At 45.4% G+C, this 17,902-nt stretch overlaps 1 protein-coding gene across 8 annotated transcripts in view; it reads right to left on the reverse strand.

The window, feature by feature from the left end:
- The window catches only part of vav2 (vav 2 guanine nucleotide exchange factor), a 228,463-nt gene extending 210,826 nt beyond the window's left edge, over window positions 1-17,637 (reverse strand). For 3 of the 8 annotated variants that reach the window (XM_037117180.1, XM_037117176.1, XM_037117181.1), the window contains exon 1: window positions 16,210-16,413. In XM_037117180.1, coding sequence (XP_036973075.1) covers window positions 16,210-16,413 — 204 coding nt within the window. Of the gene's footprint in view, window positions 1-16,209 lie in introns of all 8 variants that reach the window. The other 5 variants (XM_037117179.1, XM_037117178.1, XM_037117182.1 and 2 more) reach the window with 3 other exon arrangements.
- Window positions 17,638-17,902: the final 265 nt, after the last annotated feature.

Consider the following 17,902-nt stretch of genomic DNA (forward strand, 5'->3'; position numbering starts at 1 on the left):
ATGGAGGGCCTGTTGCAGAGAACCAGATGAGTGGTGTGCGTCAGCGTGAGGGACATGCTCAATTTCACCAGAGAAAGCCACTCAAAGCCTCCCCTCAATCAGATCCTCTGTGACGCCACCGTCTGTGCGCTTTTTTCTCCCTTTGTTTTCCCCAGGAGCTTCTGCCATTAATTCTGAATTGTTTCGCTTTTTTCCCCGTCTTCACACTCGGTTGCTTTCATTATGCTAACACCGAGCCGGTGGCAGGTTTAATGTTTTGTGCTTCACCTTCTTTAGATGGGAAACGGGATTGAGGAGGCTCACCTGCCTTCCTCAAGCTGGCACTTATGAGAAATTGGTTTTTAGAAATATCATCAATCACAGACGGAAAAAGGACAACTTGTCTGCGATACAGAAAACCATAGAGATAGTCAATTTTGTCCCTCCCTTTTCTCAGCCGCTGAATCATAATGTCTAGAGTGAGTGGGCTGACAAATGCGGGAACAACTGCAGTTCTTACAAGGACACTAAATAATGCAGACTTTTAATTAAAAGGCAGTGATCAGACAAGCAACAGGAGATAATCAAATGATTTAACTGGCAATGCAACCGGGGTACAGCCCTTCAAATGTCTGAAAGAAACCGCTAACAATGAAACTAGGCTGCAGCTAACATCATCAGCCTTACATGCCAAACTCAGGCATATGCACAGGCTATATGCAAATTTGTGAAATGGTGACATAGCGTGATGTCACAAAGTCACAGATTTGAGGTGAGGTGATTCAAAAGCAGTGTTTTTCTTTTGCCGTGGATGGATGCGCAATATTTAACATGCACAAGAGCACATGTAAGACACTGAAAGGAAAAAAAAAAAAAAAAAAAACTTAATAAGCATAATATGTCTCATTTAATAGTTAACACCTAATGAATTGACCTATATTAATCGAATGTGTGCCAAAGCAGCTTTGCTTATCCGGATGTAATTAGATGAATCCAGCTATGATTGTTTTACCATTGAGATGATACAAATGCACTAGAGAAAGGTGCAATGCCTCACAGGGAGACAGTGACACACCAAGTGCGGGATGAGAGGCAAGCAGGCCGTCACACAGCGCTACAGTAGACTAAATACAAACACAACTGCACATATACAGCTCTGAGGAGTTGCTTTCAGTGTTGCAACACCCTACGTTGCCGTAATCCTAACAGTCTCACAAGTGATCATTGTCTGATTTCGGGTTTTTTTTTTTTGTTTTTTTTTACTCTCTCTCTCTCCCCAAAGCTTTTACTCTCTCATCTTTCCTCTCCACCAGAAAGAAAAGGCTTCCTTAAATTGCTACGAACATTCAGCAAGATAACTTCCAAAGAGGATAATAGCTTAGAGTGGGTTTTTGTGGCCTTTGTTAACTGTGACAATTACAACTCCATTAGTATGCAAGATGGCAGCTTATTTCGGAAACATTAACGGGAAAAAAGAAAGAGAAAAAAGTAGAATTTTAAGGAGAGTGCTGGTTTAAACCTGCAGAATACAAATCGATGTCTGTTAAAGCCTGACAAGGTGGCTTTGTGTTCTCTGTACCATGATAGTCCACTGGTTAAAGAGGCCGACCTTCAGCTGAGCAACTTGAGTTGAGTCCCTGCTGACAAGACTCTGCCCTGCCAAAGTGTCCTTGAGCGAGATACTGCTGCTGCTGCTGCTGCTGCTGCTGCTGCTGCCGGCGGCGGTGGTGGTGTAACACGTAACGCATCACATCACATAGAGATTATTTCTCTAAGCCTGTAATCACTCATCTGATTCATTTCATTTGTGGGAACTTGGATTACATCCAGCAACGGAATAGAATTCACAGGCTCTAGTTCATATTACACAGTTTAATAAAGTGGTCGTTCAGTTGAACAGAAAGCGGGAACTGTTATTTAAAATTCCACATTTTAGTTAACTGCACCTGCCGGCTAACAAAAATTCAGAGATCGGCTTGTTTTCTTCTTTTGATTTTACGGCATTTTGTGATTAACAGATAATAAAATAAAAGAGTTACTATCTTTGTTGGCTGGCTACGCAGCACGGGACCTATGAAAAATATGAGGCATTAAAATAAGACAGGATGCCGTAAACTGACTATCGAGGGGGGCACATCATATTTTAATGCCACATTGGAACAACAAATCTGCTTTGATACGTGAACAACCCGTGGGTGGCAGAGTACTGCAGTGGGTTTAGCTTAGGGAGCTAATGGCTAATGGAGCGAGTAGAACTAAAAGCAGAACTGTTTAACAAAGCTTTAAACATGAGCTGCAGTTTAAAGCTGCTGTAAACTTTGTCGCTTCCTGTTTGCTGTTGGAAAATACAGCTATTTAACACTTATTTTAACAATAACGCTTGCAGCAGCTTTAATGTGTCAGCACAACATGTTAACACATGTACTAAAGTACATTAACTGAGTATTGTTTGGAGGTAAAATTACTTTGCATGCTAATACTTTACTTCCTTGATATCGTCTATAGTTTAAAGTCTTAGTAAAAAATATTGGATTATCAGTAAAGAAACGATATTTTTGATTTTTGCACTGTTTACATACACTTACAGGGAATGATTCTGCGATGGTAGTGATAAGAGTTAGCATGGAGCCCTGGCTTAAACGACGCGTCATTTTTTTAAACTGAAAAAGAAAACATGCATCAGAAGACAGTACTGGTAACAGAACACGTGCTTGAAAGACAGACTAACAAAACAGCAAGAGCGCTCTCAGAAATGGTTTCAATGACGAATGGCGAGGCAGCGCAGCCCGAGCATAAGGTGGAGCATCAGGAAATGATCTCTTCCACCCTCTATAACCCGCGACACACTGTTCCACTTTGTTTGCATGATTAACAAGAGAATGAGCCGTGGGGAAGATCAATAAGCCCCGGCCTTTTATGGGACGGATTCTAGCGCTGTAACCCTACCTTTGTGCCCTTCCTATTCCACAGCCAATTATGTGATATGATCAATACGCATCAGTAATTGGATATCAGGGCTTCTTGTGGCAAAGTCCTGAAAAATCTATGGCTAGTGCAACATATAAACACTCCTACTATACTTAGTCACCACCAGGCAGTGCGTCGCAGGGGCTGCACATTATCTGTTTCATTTGGCAAAGAGATAGAGAAAATATAAAGCTGTTTATCTTCCCCCCAGAAAGAGGCTGCTAATGTATTACAGTGTGTGTGTGTGTGTGTGTGTGTGTGTGTGTGTGTGTGCAGCTAGGGTTGGGGGTGTCCACGGGGAGGGGGTGGGGACTGCTGCGACTCTTCCCCGGAGCACAATCCAGATCCTAATCTGTTCTCTACCACAGGAAAACAGCAACAATCAGCGTACCACCACCAGAACTTAAATTAGACTCCCGGAAACAGCGCAGTCCTGACAACAACTCAACATCCAACAAGCCGGGTGACACCGCTGACAGTTGCGGGCGAAGACGGGTGCCAGTCAAGGCCCTGGAAAGAAAACCTGACGACTCATTAGCGACTAAACAGTCAAAATTAATTAAAAACGACAGAAGAAGAGATCTTCTGAGGCCTGGTTTGAGAAGAACGGTGGGGGAGAGATTCAGCCATCTGGCTCGCCATTACGGGGATGGGACCGTGGCCTCCTCTCTTTCATTTCTCCATGGAGCGATGGCGCCCAGCAGAGCATAGCTGGCTCTGGGAAGATCCAGGCGCCATTCCACTGCATGGCCACGCTAATCACCCCCAACAACCGCTATGCAGATGGAGCCTCTTTAGAAATCAGACGGTGTCCATAAGGCTCCGTGATCTCTTTGTCCTTCTCTACTGGAATGGCAAAACTGACAGCGTGTTGTCATGGTGCATCGGTTTCCTCCAAGTGTAACGTCGCCCCGTGAGGTACGCTGGGGTAGATACACTATATTACCAAAAGTATTCGCTCACCCATTCAAATGATCAGAATCAGGTGTTCTAATCACTTGGCCTGGCCCCAGGTGTATAAATTCAAGCACTCAGGCATGCAGACTGTGAAACAAGACATTTGTGAAAGAATGGGCCGCTCTCAGGAGCTCAGTGAATTCCAGCGTGGAACTGTCATAGGATGCCACTTGTGCAACAAATCCAGTCGTGAAATTTCCTCGCTCCTAAATATTCCACAGTCAACTGTCAGCTCTATTATAACAAAATGGAAGCGTTTGGGAACAACAGCAACTCAGCCACGAAGTGGTAGGCCACGTAAAGTGACGGAGAGGGGTCAGCGGATGCTGAAGCGCATAGTGCAAAGAGGTCGCCGACTTTCTGCACAGTCAATTGCTAGAGAGCTACAAACTTCATGTGACCTTCAGATTAGCCCAAGTACAGTACGCAGAGAGCTTCATGGAATGGGTTTCCATGGCCGAGCAGCTGCAGCCAAGCCACACATCACCAAGTGCAATGCAAGGCGTCGGATGCAATGGTGTAAAGCACGCCGTCACTGGCCTCTAGAGCAGTGGAGACGCGTTCTCTGGAGTGATGAATCACGCTTTTCCATCTGGCAATCTGATGGACGAGTCTGGGTTTGGAGGTTGCCAGGAGAACGGTACATTTCAGATTGCATTGTGCCAACTGTGAAATTTGGTGGAGGAGGAATTATGGTATGGGGTTGTTTTTCAGGAGCTGGGCTTGGCCCCTTAGTTCCAGTGAAAGGAACATTGAATGCTTCAGGATACCAAAACATTTTGGACAATTCCATGCTCCCAACCTTGTGGGAACAGTTTGGAGCGGGCCCCTTCCTCTTCCAACATGACTGTGCACCAGTGCACAAAGCAAGGTCCATAAAGACGTGGATGACAGAGTCTGGTGTGGATGAACTTGACTGGCCTGCACAGAGTCCTGACCTGAACCCGATAGAACACCTTTGGGATGAATTAGAGCGGAGACTGAGAGCCAGGCCTTCTCGACCAACATCAGTGTGTGACCTCACCAATGCGCTCTTGGAAGAATGGTCAAAAATTCCTATAAACACTCTCCTCAACCTTGTGGACAGTCTTCCCAGAAGAGTTGAAGCTGTAATAGCTGCAAAAGGTGGACCGACATCATATTGAATTCTATGAGTTAGGAATGGGATGGCACTTCAGTTCATAGAATGAGTAAAGGCAGGTGAGCGAATACTTTTGGTAATATAGTGTAATTGTGAGGAGGGACACAAACAGAATGATCTGAGGATTCAAGGTGTCGGTTGTAAAATACGCCCTCCACTTCTGACACCGAAACGCTCTTTTACAAGCATTTCTGCACGCTGCCTTTACATGACATCACCTCAATTCTCCCCCTCTCGGTCTGAGAGATTAGGTCACATCGGAGTTCCCCGGACAAACACTGCGCTCGCATTTCAGACTAACATCGTTCCCTGAGGAATGCAGGGAAGAGAGAGAAGGAAGAGGCAGATGAAATGTTCCACAGGCCTAAGGTGGGGGGGGGGAGTGCTTTTAAATACACATGATAAACTGCAAAGCTCTGGTTTTCTGCGCAGATTGGCTGAGTCATGCTCAGGCCGCCGCAAAACAAAAAAGAAAAACAGTCCGAGATGATACATAATGGCTTGATGTATTGCGATGTGGTTTAAGAGCTTGCATCACTGAGCAGAAACACTTCACTTTATCTGCCACAGCTGTGATTACTCCGCGTCAGACGTCTGATGGTGCTGCTATGTAAGGCATTTGACTTTTGGATGTTAAATAATTCACCACTCTTCTCTGGCCGATAACACGGGAGGGACATTTTCCCTCCACCTTACATGGTGCCTAATTAATTACCTCACCTCCAATGCTGGTTGGGCACACGTTGCCATTTGTACAAAATTCAGTCCTGTTTGGATTACACAGGATTTTTGACGTTGATTGCGAGGTAGATACTTGGAGTCTACAACCCCTTCGCACTACCCCTCTGTTTTGCACATATCACTTCTAGGGATTGGCTGAGATTTTGTTGAGATTATGTCCTTTTCGACACCGGTTTTACCACTCCTCTAAGACCAATGCAGACTGGCTGGGTAGGAGAAGGGGTCAGTAATGTTAGCATAGAAAACCGCGCTGACTTTAGCAGCGTGTACCTTTACCATTCATATACTTCACTTTCTTCTAATGTATCAGCTGATGCACACATAGAGACCAGTATATCTGCAAGTTAGCTCATGGGCTAACCCACCCAGGGAGCAAGCTAATCAGCAAGAAATTCTGAGCCTCTGACTTTAAGAGCTTTTCTTTCTGCCAGGTTTGTGGTTTACATTTTTGTGTCAACCGCTACCACTGTCTTCTATGTAGAGTGCAACAGTGCTAATAAAATGTGAGCCAACTGTTTCGAATATTAGTGGTAGCCTACAGCTAAAAATGACTCCAGAGGCTTGAAAAACATGCCTTTGGTTTATTGATTTCCTTGTTGGATTAGAGCTGGTACATCATGTGCCGAGGCATGTAAAACGAACGCAAGATGACATAATGTTTGTTGGTCCTTCTCTAAATCAAAAAAAAATGGTCACAACTTTCTGAAACTTGCACGCTCTCTGTCTATTTGAAAACGCTCTGGATCAAAATGCTCAACCCCGGAGTGCTCTGCAGCAGCCTTTCCACTCCAGTTGTCACATCATGGACCACATGTGCCACATTCAAACTGGGGCACATGCAGCTGGATGCTAACTGCTCGTATTTGGATGTAGAACATTTGGAGTTTTATGGTCTAGGCCGAGAGAGTTAACTTGTGCTCCAATCAAGGGTAGAGCTTGGTAACTTGATTCTGGCCAAACTATCACTAGTTAAGCTGTAAGAACTATATTACTTAACTATACTTTACTATAATAATAATAATACCTAAATCTACATCTTTTTGAATATCGGGTTATGCCCAATGCAAATGCTTCAGGGGGATTAGAGAGTTTGCATTGTGACTCAAATCTGTTTTAGCACCACTTCCTGTGGTGGTGGCCGTGGTCTGGTTTACACGCAGCACACACAGATGAGACGGGCGTTTACCATAATAGACAGTCAGAGATGAAGGGGCTCGTTTGAATTCCAAATTCACTTCCTGCTTCTTTGTAACACTGCAAAGGCAGCAGACCTGCAGAACCGCATTAGGATTTAATGAATAACCTTGTGTTCCATTCAACTGTTGCTTTATACTTACTGGGTACTTTTTTTTTTTTTTTTTTCCCCCTGTTTTCATCTGCGCCATGCATTCCTCCTCTCGTATAAAAGAGCTGCGCGCCTTCGCAGCCTCGTAATTATTCGAGCTGTGAGGGCCTATGGCAGACCGTGATGCGCTATCAAGCTAATTAACGAGTAGAAAAGCTGAAACCTTACGTTCCTCCGCGTTTAGAGGCAAACCTTCCTTTAATCCTTCTCCCTTACATCTCACTGCTGCTTGTGCTTCCTGCCCAAGAAATTGAAATTAATAATGTCGCAGCATCCACGATACGGCCATTGGGAAGAAAACAGGTATTTTTGTGACAGATAAAAAGTAATTTGGATGTGAAATAATAACCAACATGGTTTTGGCTGTTTACACTTTTATCTATTAAAAAATAGCAGGTTGCAGTGGTGGTGGGGTCAAGAGCTACGACCTAATTATAATTTTTCAAAGCGCCTGAGGTAAGAAATGATAAACAATTAAGGTATAGAGTCCAGCATTATATTAAATTGGCCTTTGCTTAAGCAGGAAGTAAGAGCAACGAATCTGCTAAATTGTATCTTGGAATTTAATTTCTTGTTCAGTCCATCAGCTCCTTTTTTTTTAAAAGTGTTTTTTTTTTTTTTTTTTTCCAGCAAGCAGTCATCACACCTCCTCTTCCTGCTCGTCAGACGGCAGGGAGGTACTTTCCTAAAGCGGCATTTGACAAGATTTCGACAATGAAGTCAAAATCAAATCTCTTAAAAAGCGGCTTTTCTTGCTCTTCTCACCACTGTCAAAGTTCAGCTTGTTTCTGCATCTATTACACAGAAAATACAATACAAAACTGGATCCAGTTCATTGAACTGACGTGTGTTATCATAATGGTCTTTAACAGTTCTTTTGAACTGAGCCTGATGTTCACACCTGGATGACAGCACTAGACGATAAACGGGGGATTTACAGGATGAGGATTAGAGTTTTTCATAAAAGCACTCCGAAGAACGGGAGTGTAAAAGAGTGTACAAATCCCATTTAATTGAAGTGCTTAGATAATATCAAATTGTTTCTTTCACTTTTTTATTGTTGGAATATATTCCAACGTTCCTTGCCCACCCCATCTTTCCATACACTGAAGGTCACACGACCACTTCACCACAGAGGTATGAACAAGCCTTTCAACACCTCTTCTCTGTTCTAGCACTGCTGAGGACAGCTCTTGAGGCAATACTTTGGAGAGAATGTTCAGATGCACTTGTGTGGCTGACACACGGGGGTATACATGCTTTCCTCCTTTGATTTTAATTCTTGTATTTCTGTTTGGAGGAGTGGGTATCGAGGAGTCGGGAGGCCGCCCAGAGGAGGCAGGAGCGAGGGTGCGAGAGAGCGGATATAAATAGAAAAATAAAACAGGGGCAAAAGCTGTAAAATTCCAGCTGTGCAGCCTTCATTAGAAACTTACATCACTTCAGCCGTAAATGTGGAATTTCTCTAAAGACACGATTCCTCACTTCTTTAGTGGAAGGGGCTCAGATGCAAGGAAACATGAGGGAAACATGGATGCACCTACAGATAAACGTTATTTAAAGAGGGTACATTCTTACATTCAAATGTTGTACATGGAAAAGAAGTTACTAGGCAGAAGCATGCAAAAAAAAAACAAAAAAACCCTTCACTGTTTTTTTTTTTTTTTTTTTACACCGTCTCACTCCTGTTTCTAAGGGAATATCTATTTTTAGACCGAGTGGATACCAAGACTGTCCTTCAACTTGACAAAGTTCAAGCTTCTTCCTGCTGCGAGGCATCCGGTCCCGGTGAAGTGACCTTGGACAAGACAATGAATTCCTACCAGCTCCCGGAGTACTCCTCTCTACTCAGCAATGCAATTTTACCTCAGTGCGAAAAGAGGTATGATGCCAAAAGAAGCGATCAATGCAGTGCTGTGTCCTCTGATAAATCCCCTGGGATTAAATGGATATGATTTATTTATTTATCTGTTCATAGCTTTGGCCATTATTGCAATTGGTAATACTATCATTTCTCTCATACCTCCATTATCAGCCATCTACAGATAAGGCAACATCACAAAATAAACACATACAAATGGCCTCACATGTTGTCTAATTTAGTTCATTAACATGTAAATTTTCAGCTAGGAATTGTTAAATAGTTAAAAATCCTACTGCCCCTGAAATATACACAAGTCACTGTGAAAGACACTGCTTGCCAGTGACACAAGCAAGTTGAGCGAAAGGGTTCGTCCATTCCCTCAAGAAATGGCATGTTGTTTGAAGGCCAGTCGTGAAAATGTCATCACACAAGCCACACAAATACCAAAAGTTACAGTTAAAATGATTTTCCTGACCTAAGGAGCAGGATTAGCTCACACAAGAGGTTAGAAAACCCTGGCCTGGACGCATTCCCTCCTTGTCAATCCTATTAGTTTCCAGTGGCACCGTCCCAGCTGTGCAGCCGAGGACGTGTCCCTAACGAGCTCCATTAGTAGTATTACCTGCATCCGGCGGGTGCCGGGGTCACGGGGTCAACAGTAGACCAAACGCTGAGATTAAATTACCCCTGAGGGAGACGCGGGTGGGTGGCTGGCTACAGTAGTCGCCATCCCCCACCCCAAAATGGTCACAGACAGAGATTTCAGAATAGTAGGTGGCCTTGCATGTCATTTACTGGGTTATACACCCTCTCTGATCTTATTTCCAACCCTGCAGAGCTCATTAGGACCAAAGTTTTGGAGTTATAAGCAGGGGGGAGTTGTAGAGTCAGTGACGATCCACGTCTTGTTTTTTTTCCACAACCTGAAGGACATTCAGATTACGGTCACAGAGGATTTAAGAAACCAGAAACATTCACATTTAAGAAGATGAGAGTTTTACTGTAAGGTGCAATATGTTTGCTACAATTTTCGCTCAAAACCTTTGAAAATTAACAAATTATCCACAGATTGTAAAGGAATAACCTTTCTCTTTGTGTCTTTGTGGTGTAGAAGAGATATCTACTGTAGTTAGCATGCTAACCAGCAAGCCGCAGGCCTTGAAAAGCCTCTTTCTCCAAGCTGTCCGAAGCTCCTGTGCTGCGCTGTAAACACCAACACTCCCCTGCTAGTGCGTTAGCCGTAACAACTTCAAAAAGCAGTCAGTTTACGTCCAGTGCTAACTTTGCTAGACACCAGTTAGCTAACTTGTTAGCCATAACATTATCAGGGGGTTCTTCTATGTCCATTAGGTTAATGTTTTAATAATTCTTCTGTTGTTCTGGCACGTCTATGTTTGTGTTCACTGCGTTATGTTTTGTTTATGTACAGGTGACAGTTCTGAGAATATGGCTGAACTATTATGGTCAGCCAATAGCTGACAGTGGTGAGCTAATACGCAACCGCCTTAAGACAACACTGAGGGGACACGCTGCATCAAATTCATAAACAACAATGTCATCGTCCATCACTTAGACATCGTCACGTGCCAATTCCGACTGCAAACTACACCACATTTTAGAGCAGCAGTTTATAAGAGGGGCGCTTCACTGTACATGTATTTAGATAGATCTCTGTGGGGACACATGATGTTACTTCTTCCAACAAAAGGCAAAGTATTGTGCACATGGAAGCAGCTTTTTCTGCTCAGAATTAGCTTGTGCGTGAATGTGAACGTCAGGTTCAGCTGAAATCTCTGGCATTACTGGACAGTTCAGAAACAGGCTAGAGACTGAGGTTCATTATGTATGCCAACCCCCAACACCGATCACAAGGGCGCCATAGTTTACATCAAAAAGGTGCCAATCTTGCTGCAGTGCACGCTGCCATTTCTTATGCATGAATCGAATAATTCAAAAAAAAAATAAAGGAAAACTGTACTTCAATCAACTCCTGTTACTTGCCAGCAGCTGCCAATATTTCTGGTGGGAGCTGGACAAAGAGGAAGAACCTCAATTACCGTGAGTGGAAGCGGCAGGCTCTGTGTGAGATCTGGAGCCCCGCGGAGCATCGAGACGCTCCAGGAGAGCTCAGGGCCCAGCCAACAGTGATTCAGTCTGAACACAGGTAGGCTACTGTAACATCTCTCTCTCTCTCTCTCTCTCTCTCTCTCTCACACACACACACACACACACACACACACACACACACACACACACACACACACACACACACACACACACTTACAGACGTAACCATAACAAGCACGTGCGCACACACATACACAGCACAAAAACAAAAGCACAGCGGCACACACATACATATCCGCCTGAGTCATCCCAAAGGCATTCACAACTACCTCACTAACAGGAAGAAAAAAAAAGAATGAGAATGGCTGAGTGAAAAAAAAAAAAAACACTGCAGAACACACAAAAGGCTTCAGAGAGCAGAGCTCAGTCTTGTCTTTCAGACGCAGCCTGAGGCTCTGGATTCTTGATAGGTACACCAAGCGTCTCCGAACACCAGCGCTCATTAGACATCCATTTAGGACCCCAAGGTACGCCATCTTTTTAAAAAAATACTATCAGGGATTGACTTGACCACCTAAATGAAGGTCATCTTGACAGTTTCTTTGCTGGGGGGCACTCCTCTTCTGCACACATTAAGGCAGAGAAATACATATTTTGACCGCACACACATATTTTACAGTTTCTTTCCGTGATATTACTGCCACACTTTTAAGCCACACATACAGACAGTTCCTTCAGATATCAGTCCACCGTTTTACATGTATGTTCAGTTCACTGCCTCATGATTTACTTCGTGAATATGACAATAAGCGGCGCGACTTCCCCACCGGGAACTGGAAGGGATGCCTGAATGGACATTTCCCCCTTTCAAGTTTTCAGCCGTTATTTATTCAGTCACACTCTGCTGAGCGCTGATTTCACAGCGACCTTCCTCATTTTCATGCCAGCAGATACGTTCGCACCTGCGTGTCGAGCCAAGACTTCAGCGAGTCACCTTCCAGCCTCCTTTCAGTAGGTGCTAATTGTGTTTGCTTCTTGTTTACAGGTACAACAGCCATACTGATTTTTTTTTTTTTTTTTTTGCTTTGTTTTGTTTTCTCACAGGCAGACCGAGAGTTCAAATGTTTCAGTCACTGTTCAACAGAAAATGTCAAGTGTTTCTGCATTCCTACAGTTGTTACCAATGCTTCTTTTTTCCCATAATTTTAAACACCACAAGAGGGTGGACCAATCCCAGCATGCACTTGGCAACAGGTCATCAGTCCATTACCGCGATGCTGCACATCGCTAGACGACTGCACTCACGCGGGCGATTCATGGACCAGTTCACCCAACTTACATTCCTTTCGACTGCAGGAGCGAAGCCACGGAGCCTAGTGATTCATTTCTGTTGTTTTGTCTAGAAAATGTCAGAAAACCATGAAAAGTCATCATAACTTATCTTACATTGCCTCAGCCCATCGAAGATTGCGCCCTCAACACGCTTGCTTTGTCCCCGTAGCGGTACACAACACAAAGATGTTCAGTGTACAAGGACAGGAACCATTTTCACCTGATAAATGATTCTCGTCGACGCATCAAGGCATTTTTGCGGTGCACGTGAAAAACTCTTTCAGTGTGGTTAAAAGGCTTCTTTTTTTAAAGCAGTCAACTAATGTGAAAAGTCCATGTGGAGCCCTGCTAACTGATCCATTTACTTGGTGTTTCAGCACTAAAACCCATGCAGACATGAGGAGAACGTGCAAACTCAACACAGAAACTCCCCCTTTTTGGCTTGGTTTGGTTTTGGACCTCCTTTAGCCACTGTGCTGGCCAAGTCAAGGTACGACAATTCAAATAAACCCTTCACCGCCTCATATTGACCAAATCATCCACCCGCAAACCATTTAAAAACCTCCAATTAAAGTTCAACTTTGAATCTCATTCCCTGGCTCCGACACTTTGGGATTAGAGGTCAGGAACGGGTGCCATCCCAGAGCTGCAGCATTTGATGAGTTGGGAATGAGACTCGAAATCAACTTTCTTGCAAAGTGGACCTTTAAGAGTAGAAAGCCCTTTTTAAAAAGTCACGGCTGGATGGCGCACTCAACATGTGGTACTGCAATTACAGATGCCAGTTTATAGCGCACACACTTCTTGATAAATGCCTTCCAGTAACAGCACGCTACGTACTCACTGGCGCTACGATGACTTCCCTTTGAGCTCGACAGAAAGCAGTCAGACAATGATAATGCACTGGTGCACAAACTGGGATCGGTGCCAAAGTGTAAAGCATTACTGTGATGAGAACCTGTTAACAGCATCAACTGAACAGAATAGAAGTGGGCTGCTGTAAAGGAGAAGCGCATCCCGTCTGACTGAATGTTGCTCTTTCACCTAAAGCTCTGCATGCGACGCGGGTCACACGGCGTCCTAACCTCCGCCAACACCTGCCCCCCCAAAGTCGAAGTTATCAGAGCATGCAATGGCTGTTAAACTGCGAGTCACATTCAGAGACAAAAGTCAATTTCCTAAAGTATTAGCCTCCACGCAGGACGAGAAGAGACATTTCATCCCGGGCAAATCATGTAATTATTCAGCTTCTGCTCCTCTTCACCCGGCTAAGCCACTGACTCGGTGTGTTCGGGGTGTTAAAGCACATGCGCTCTGACCTTTCCCTTATCATAAATCACACACCACTGTTCTGCTGCCAGGGTTTTGTTTAACCCAATTTGTCTCTGAGGACACCCCTTCCACCCTCGCCGCAGATCGACACAGTGGGACTGGGAGCATGGGATTAGTGGGCGGATCAAAGCATGCCATCCAGACCTCTCGCTCGCCTTGTAATCATGGGAGGCAGTAGCTTCTGCAGCTGATAAGTCGAGGCCAGGGGTGGTTCCGAGGGAAAAGGGAGAGAGCGCCGCGACTGACATTTATTTTTCAGTAATTCATCTCTCATGTTAATGCATTTCGTTGGTGAAATTAGACAAGAGATTGACCCTCACCTGTTCCCGGACCCCAGCTTTAACTTTGACTTCATATTTTTTTGCATTTCTGCTCGGTGAATTCAATAATCAACTTGTTCATTTTTTTTGTGCATGTAGCCAAAACTCTACTATTCTGGATCCTGTTTAATCCTGATCCCAGGCCTCTGTGGGCCACCAGATCACCAAGATAAATATCGGCAATGTACGTTTCTGCAAATCAAGGATGTGGTGGAACTGCACTGGTAATAAAAATATTTAGCAGTTTCACGGTTACATGTTGAAACTAGGGCTATCAATATAATTTTTCTTTTTTTAAAATCACAGATTAATCATGCTCTATGACGGGTCTTGACCTTACGTCACTGAAAACGTTCCCTTCTTGTTTTTTTTTTTTGTTTTTTTTTTCCCTTTACTACATTGATTTTTGGAGCTTGTGTACATTTGCGAGGCTCCGTGCTTTCAAATGATAATAATTTGTCAGGACTTTGCGAGTATTCAGCTGGATGCCGTCCTTACTTCTGTGACAAACCGACGCTCGCAATCAGTATTCTGCTGCTCGTCAGGGGTTTACCTATCATCAAAATCGCTGTCAGTATGTTTTCTCTCCCCCTCCCCGACTACTGGATTTAATGCTGCTTAAAAAAACATAAAGGAGAAAAAAAGGCAAAGAATATTTACTCGAAAGCAACCACCAACAACACAGACTGGAAGCCAGACAGACAGACAGACGCAACACACACACACACACACACACACACACACTCACACATTCACACATTATTATGACAGAAACGGGTCACGGAAGGTGTGCCAAGAATATCAGACAAATGTGCTGTCAGAGGGCAACCGCTCTGGTGCGATAGCTGTTTTTCGGCCTCCGCGGGCACGACATCGAGAGTAACCGCGATCCATTCACAGCGCCGATCCCCCGCACTCCTCATCGTACAGTCATAGAGGGCTCAGCCACTTAAGACCAGACTTCAGGGTGAATAAAAGTCAATAGGGATGTTTGCCACAGCACACTTTTACTCCGCTTACACACTCTGCTGTGGTCGCGTAAACTTCCTGCGGCACGCTACACTTCCTCACACTGGCTTTGGAAGCAGGGCTGAGCTGAGGTGGGGAGCGAGCTTCCACATAAACTGAGCTGCGCGACGATCCAAACCTCTAATAGCGCCACTGCGTAGACGCATGTTTGGGTTTGAGTGTAACTAAACACCGATGTTCCTCTTTAAGTTCCTCCGCAAAAGGACTCGCAGTCAGCTTCGGTTTGTCCTTTCCCGCCTACTCTCCTGCGCCGTGACGCGGGTAAAGTCCAAACGCACCTCAACCTCAGCTTTGGATTTAAACTCCCACCGCCATCAGGGTGGTGTTTACTAGGATCAAGAAGGCTGGCAGCAGAACTTTCCAACAAACATGGCAACCCTCTGTTTTTTTTTTTGTTTTTGTTTTTTTCGGCAGACAAGTTCACCAAAAGTTAAAAAAAAGGGACCTGTTTCAGATTGTTGGATTCAGGGGTGGTGAGCGCTTTACTCGCTCCTCTTTCAGCAGATTATCATGTCGGGTGCCTTCCGCTTGGAGCGAAACTGACAGGATAATAGTTAATTAAGAGCCCTCTAATCAAAAGCAAATGAAGATGTTGCAGCTGTCATTGCAGAGCGACTGCGACTTCATTTCCCTGACTCATCCTGACGACTGACAACGAGCAGAGTGTGCGGAGGAACGCAGTTCGCTCAACAATAAACCTGCTTTATGGTCAGAAAGTGAAACAACAAGCCCGGAAGAAAGAGGAAAAACAAAATAAAACAAAACAACACAGTTCCAGAGGTGAGATCGACTTGAGATCTGGCAGGAGGCAACCAGCACTTATCTGCTGGGGTGGCACCTCGTTCCCTCACCTGTGCAAACCTGAGCAAACCTTGAGATGTGCTGTGTTGCACTGATAGTGTCTCTGAACCTGGGCTTGTTGCAACAGGAAGGTTTCCGGTTAGAAATCTGTCAAAAACTCAGGAATGAGATGCTTTCCAAAACAATCAAGGCAATGCATGGAACCCCAAGGAAGCAAAGCAGTGCATACAGTGGGGAGAAGAAAAAAAAAAAAAAAGACATAGCCTGGGGTGAGGGTGAGGGTGCGGGGGGGTTAAATCCACCCATCCACCCATCATGTGCAGGTTGGACTCACCTGTGACATCTGGGGTCTGAAGTTGATCTCCTTCAGGTCCACAGATCCCGGTGAGAGGTTGTGCAACATCTGGCACAGGAGCACCCCGTCTCGCAGGGCCTGTGCCAAGTCGAAGACGGCCGCCGAGGGCCACACGACCCGGTGGTTGGGGGGCAGGACCTTGCAGTCTATCAACCACCGCCCGCATTGTCTCCACTCCTCCATATCGGCTCCGGAGGACCTCCTCGCAAAGCGGGCGAACCCGAGTCCCTCGAAGTGCTTCTGGTTTCGCAGGCGCGCAGGCAGGCGGGCGGGCGCTACACGGTCGGCTCCCCTCGCCGCTCACTCATTCACTATCAGCTCGCTAATCGGGCAATTTCGCGTTAATCGCAGCAGGTCACCGCGCTATATCCCCCATCCCAGACGCATGTCAGCTCCGCTCTCGCCACAGCATGGAACTGACGAGGGGCTCGAAAAACACTAAAACAACAACAACAACAACACCGTGTCAACAGATCCACTCCAGCAGACGTGAAACAGAGGCGTGCTACGGGAATTTTCTCCTCTTCATTCTTGAAAACTTTTCTTCGCATATCCAATCCAAAAAGGCGTGAATGAAGGCTCGCAGCGCGGCGGAGCGGCGGCGGCTAACGAAACAGCTGGATGCAGCGGTTTGTCATGTGTCGACTTCGCTGGTGTCTCACATTTCAGTGAACCAAACAGCACAGCCCGGTATACAAATGTGGGGAGGAAGAGAGCGAGAGGGAGAGGGAGAGAGAGAGAGAGAGAGAGAAAGCAGCGTTTCAAGTCCGTACGCCGGGACTCACCTACCGCATTTGCATCTACGCTTGAACGCCACAGACGAGAACTTTGCGTAATTTCCACGGCGGACAATAAAGAAAAAGAGGAGATAACACACGGAGCGCTCTCTCCACAGCGCCGGGATCAGTCTCCTCCACCGCGACACAGTCTGAACAACGCTGCCCGGCAGCGGAAACGTGTCCAAGCAGAGAGGGGGAAAAAATAGCAGTGTTTACATTTATCCCGTGAACGTTACTTTGTTTTGCGCCTTTACGCACGCCCGAATCCGCGTCTTACGCGTGTATCCAGCTTCGCCTTTCACTGATTTCTGCCTTCCCTTCCGCTCATGTCCTCTCCCCTCTCGCGACTCCACTCTCCTCGTTTCCCCTCCTCGGACGGAGATGTTTAGCGGTCCCAACTCCCGACCCCGAGCTGCCGCTGCACAGATCCTGAGGAGGAGGAAGCGTCCGCGGCGAGCCAGGTGTTCCGAGCGAGCTCACGCGGGCCGGTTACCTCAGGCAAAGGTGAAGAGTTGGGTGGTGTGTCCACACTTTGTCAAAGTGGCTCCATACTCCGAGAATGTGAGTTTCAGGGATTTTTTTTTTTTTTTGAGCTGGGAGCTGAGGACGCGCCCTCTGACGGAGGAAGCGCGCACTGCAGGGGCTGCTGGAACAAGGGGGTTAAAGGGCCATTTCAAACAGAAACTCAAAAATCATAATGATTTGTGTGTGTGTGTGTGTGAGAGAGAGAGCGAGAGAGAGAGAGAGAGGTATTTAGGACACATTGTTCCAATAAACATACCGACTCACGTCAAAGACAAACACATACATGATGTTCACATGACCATACTAGACAAATGATTTTGGACATACACAATTTAAAGGTCAAAATCACCAGGGTCACCGACAGTCTT

The sequence above is a fragment of the Acanthopagrus latus genome, chromosome 12 (assembly GCF_904848185.1).
Source record: "Acanthopagrus latus isolate v.2019 chromosome 12, fAcaLat1.1, whole genome shotgun sequence".
Taxonomy (NCBI): Eukaryota; Metazoa; Chordata; class Actinopteri; order Spariformes; family Sparidae; genus Acanthopagrus; species Acanthopagrus latus.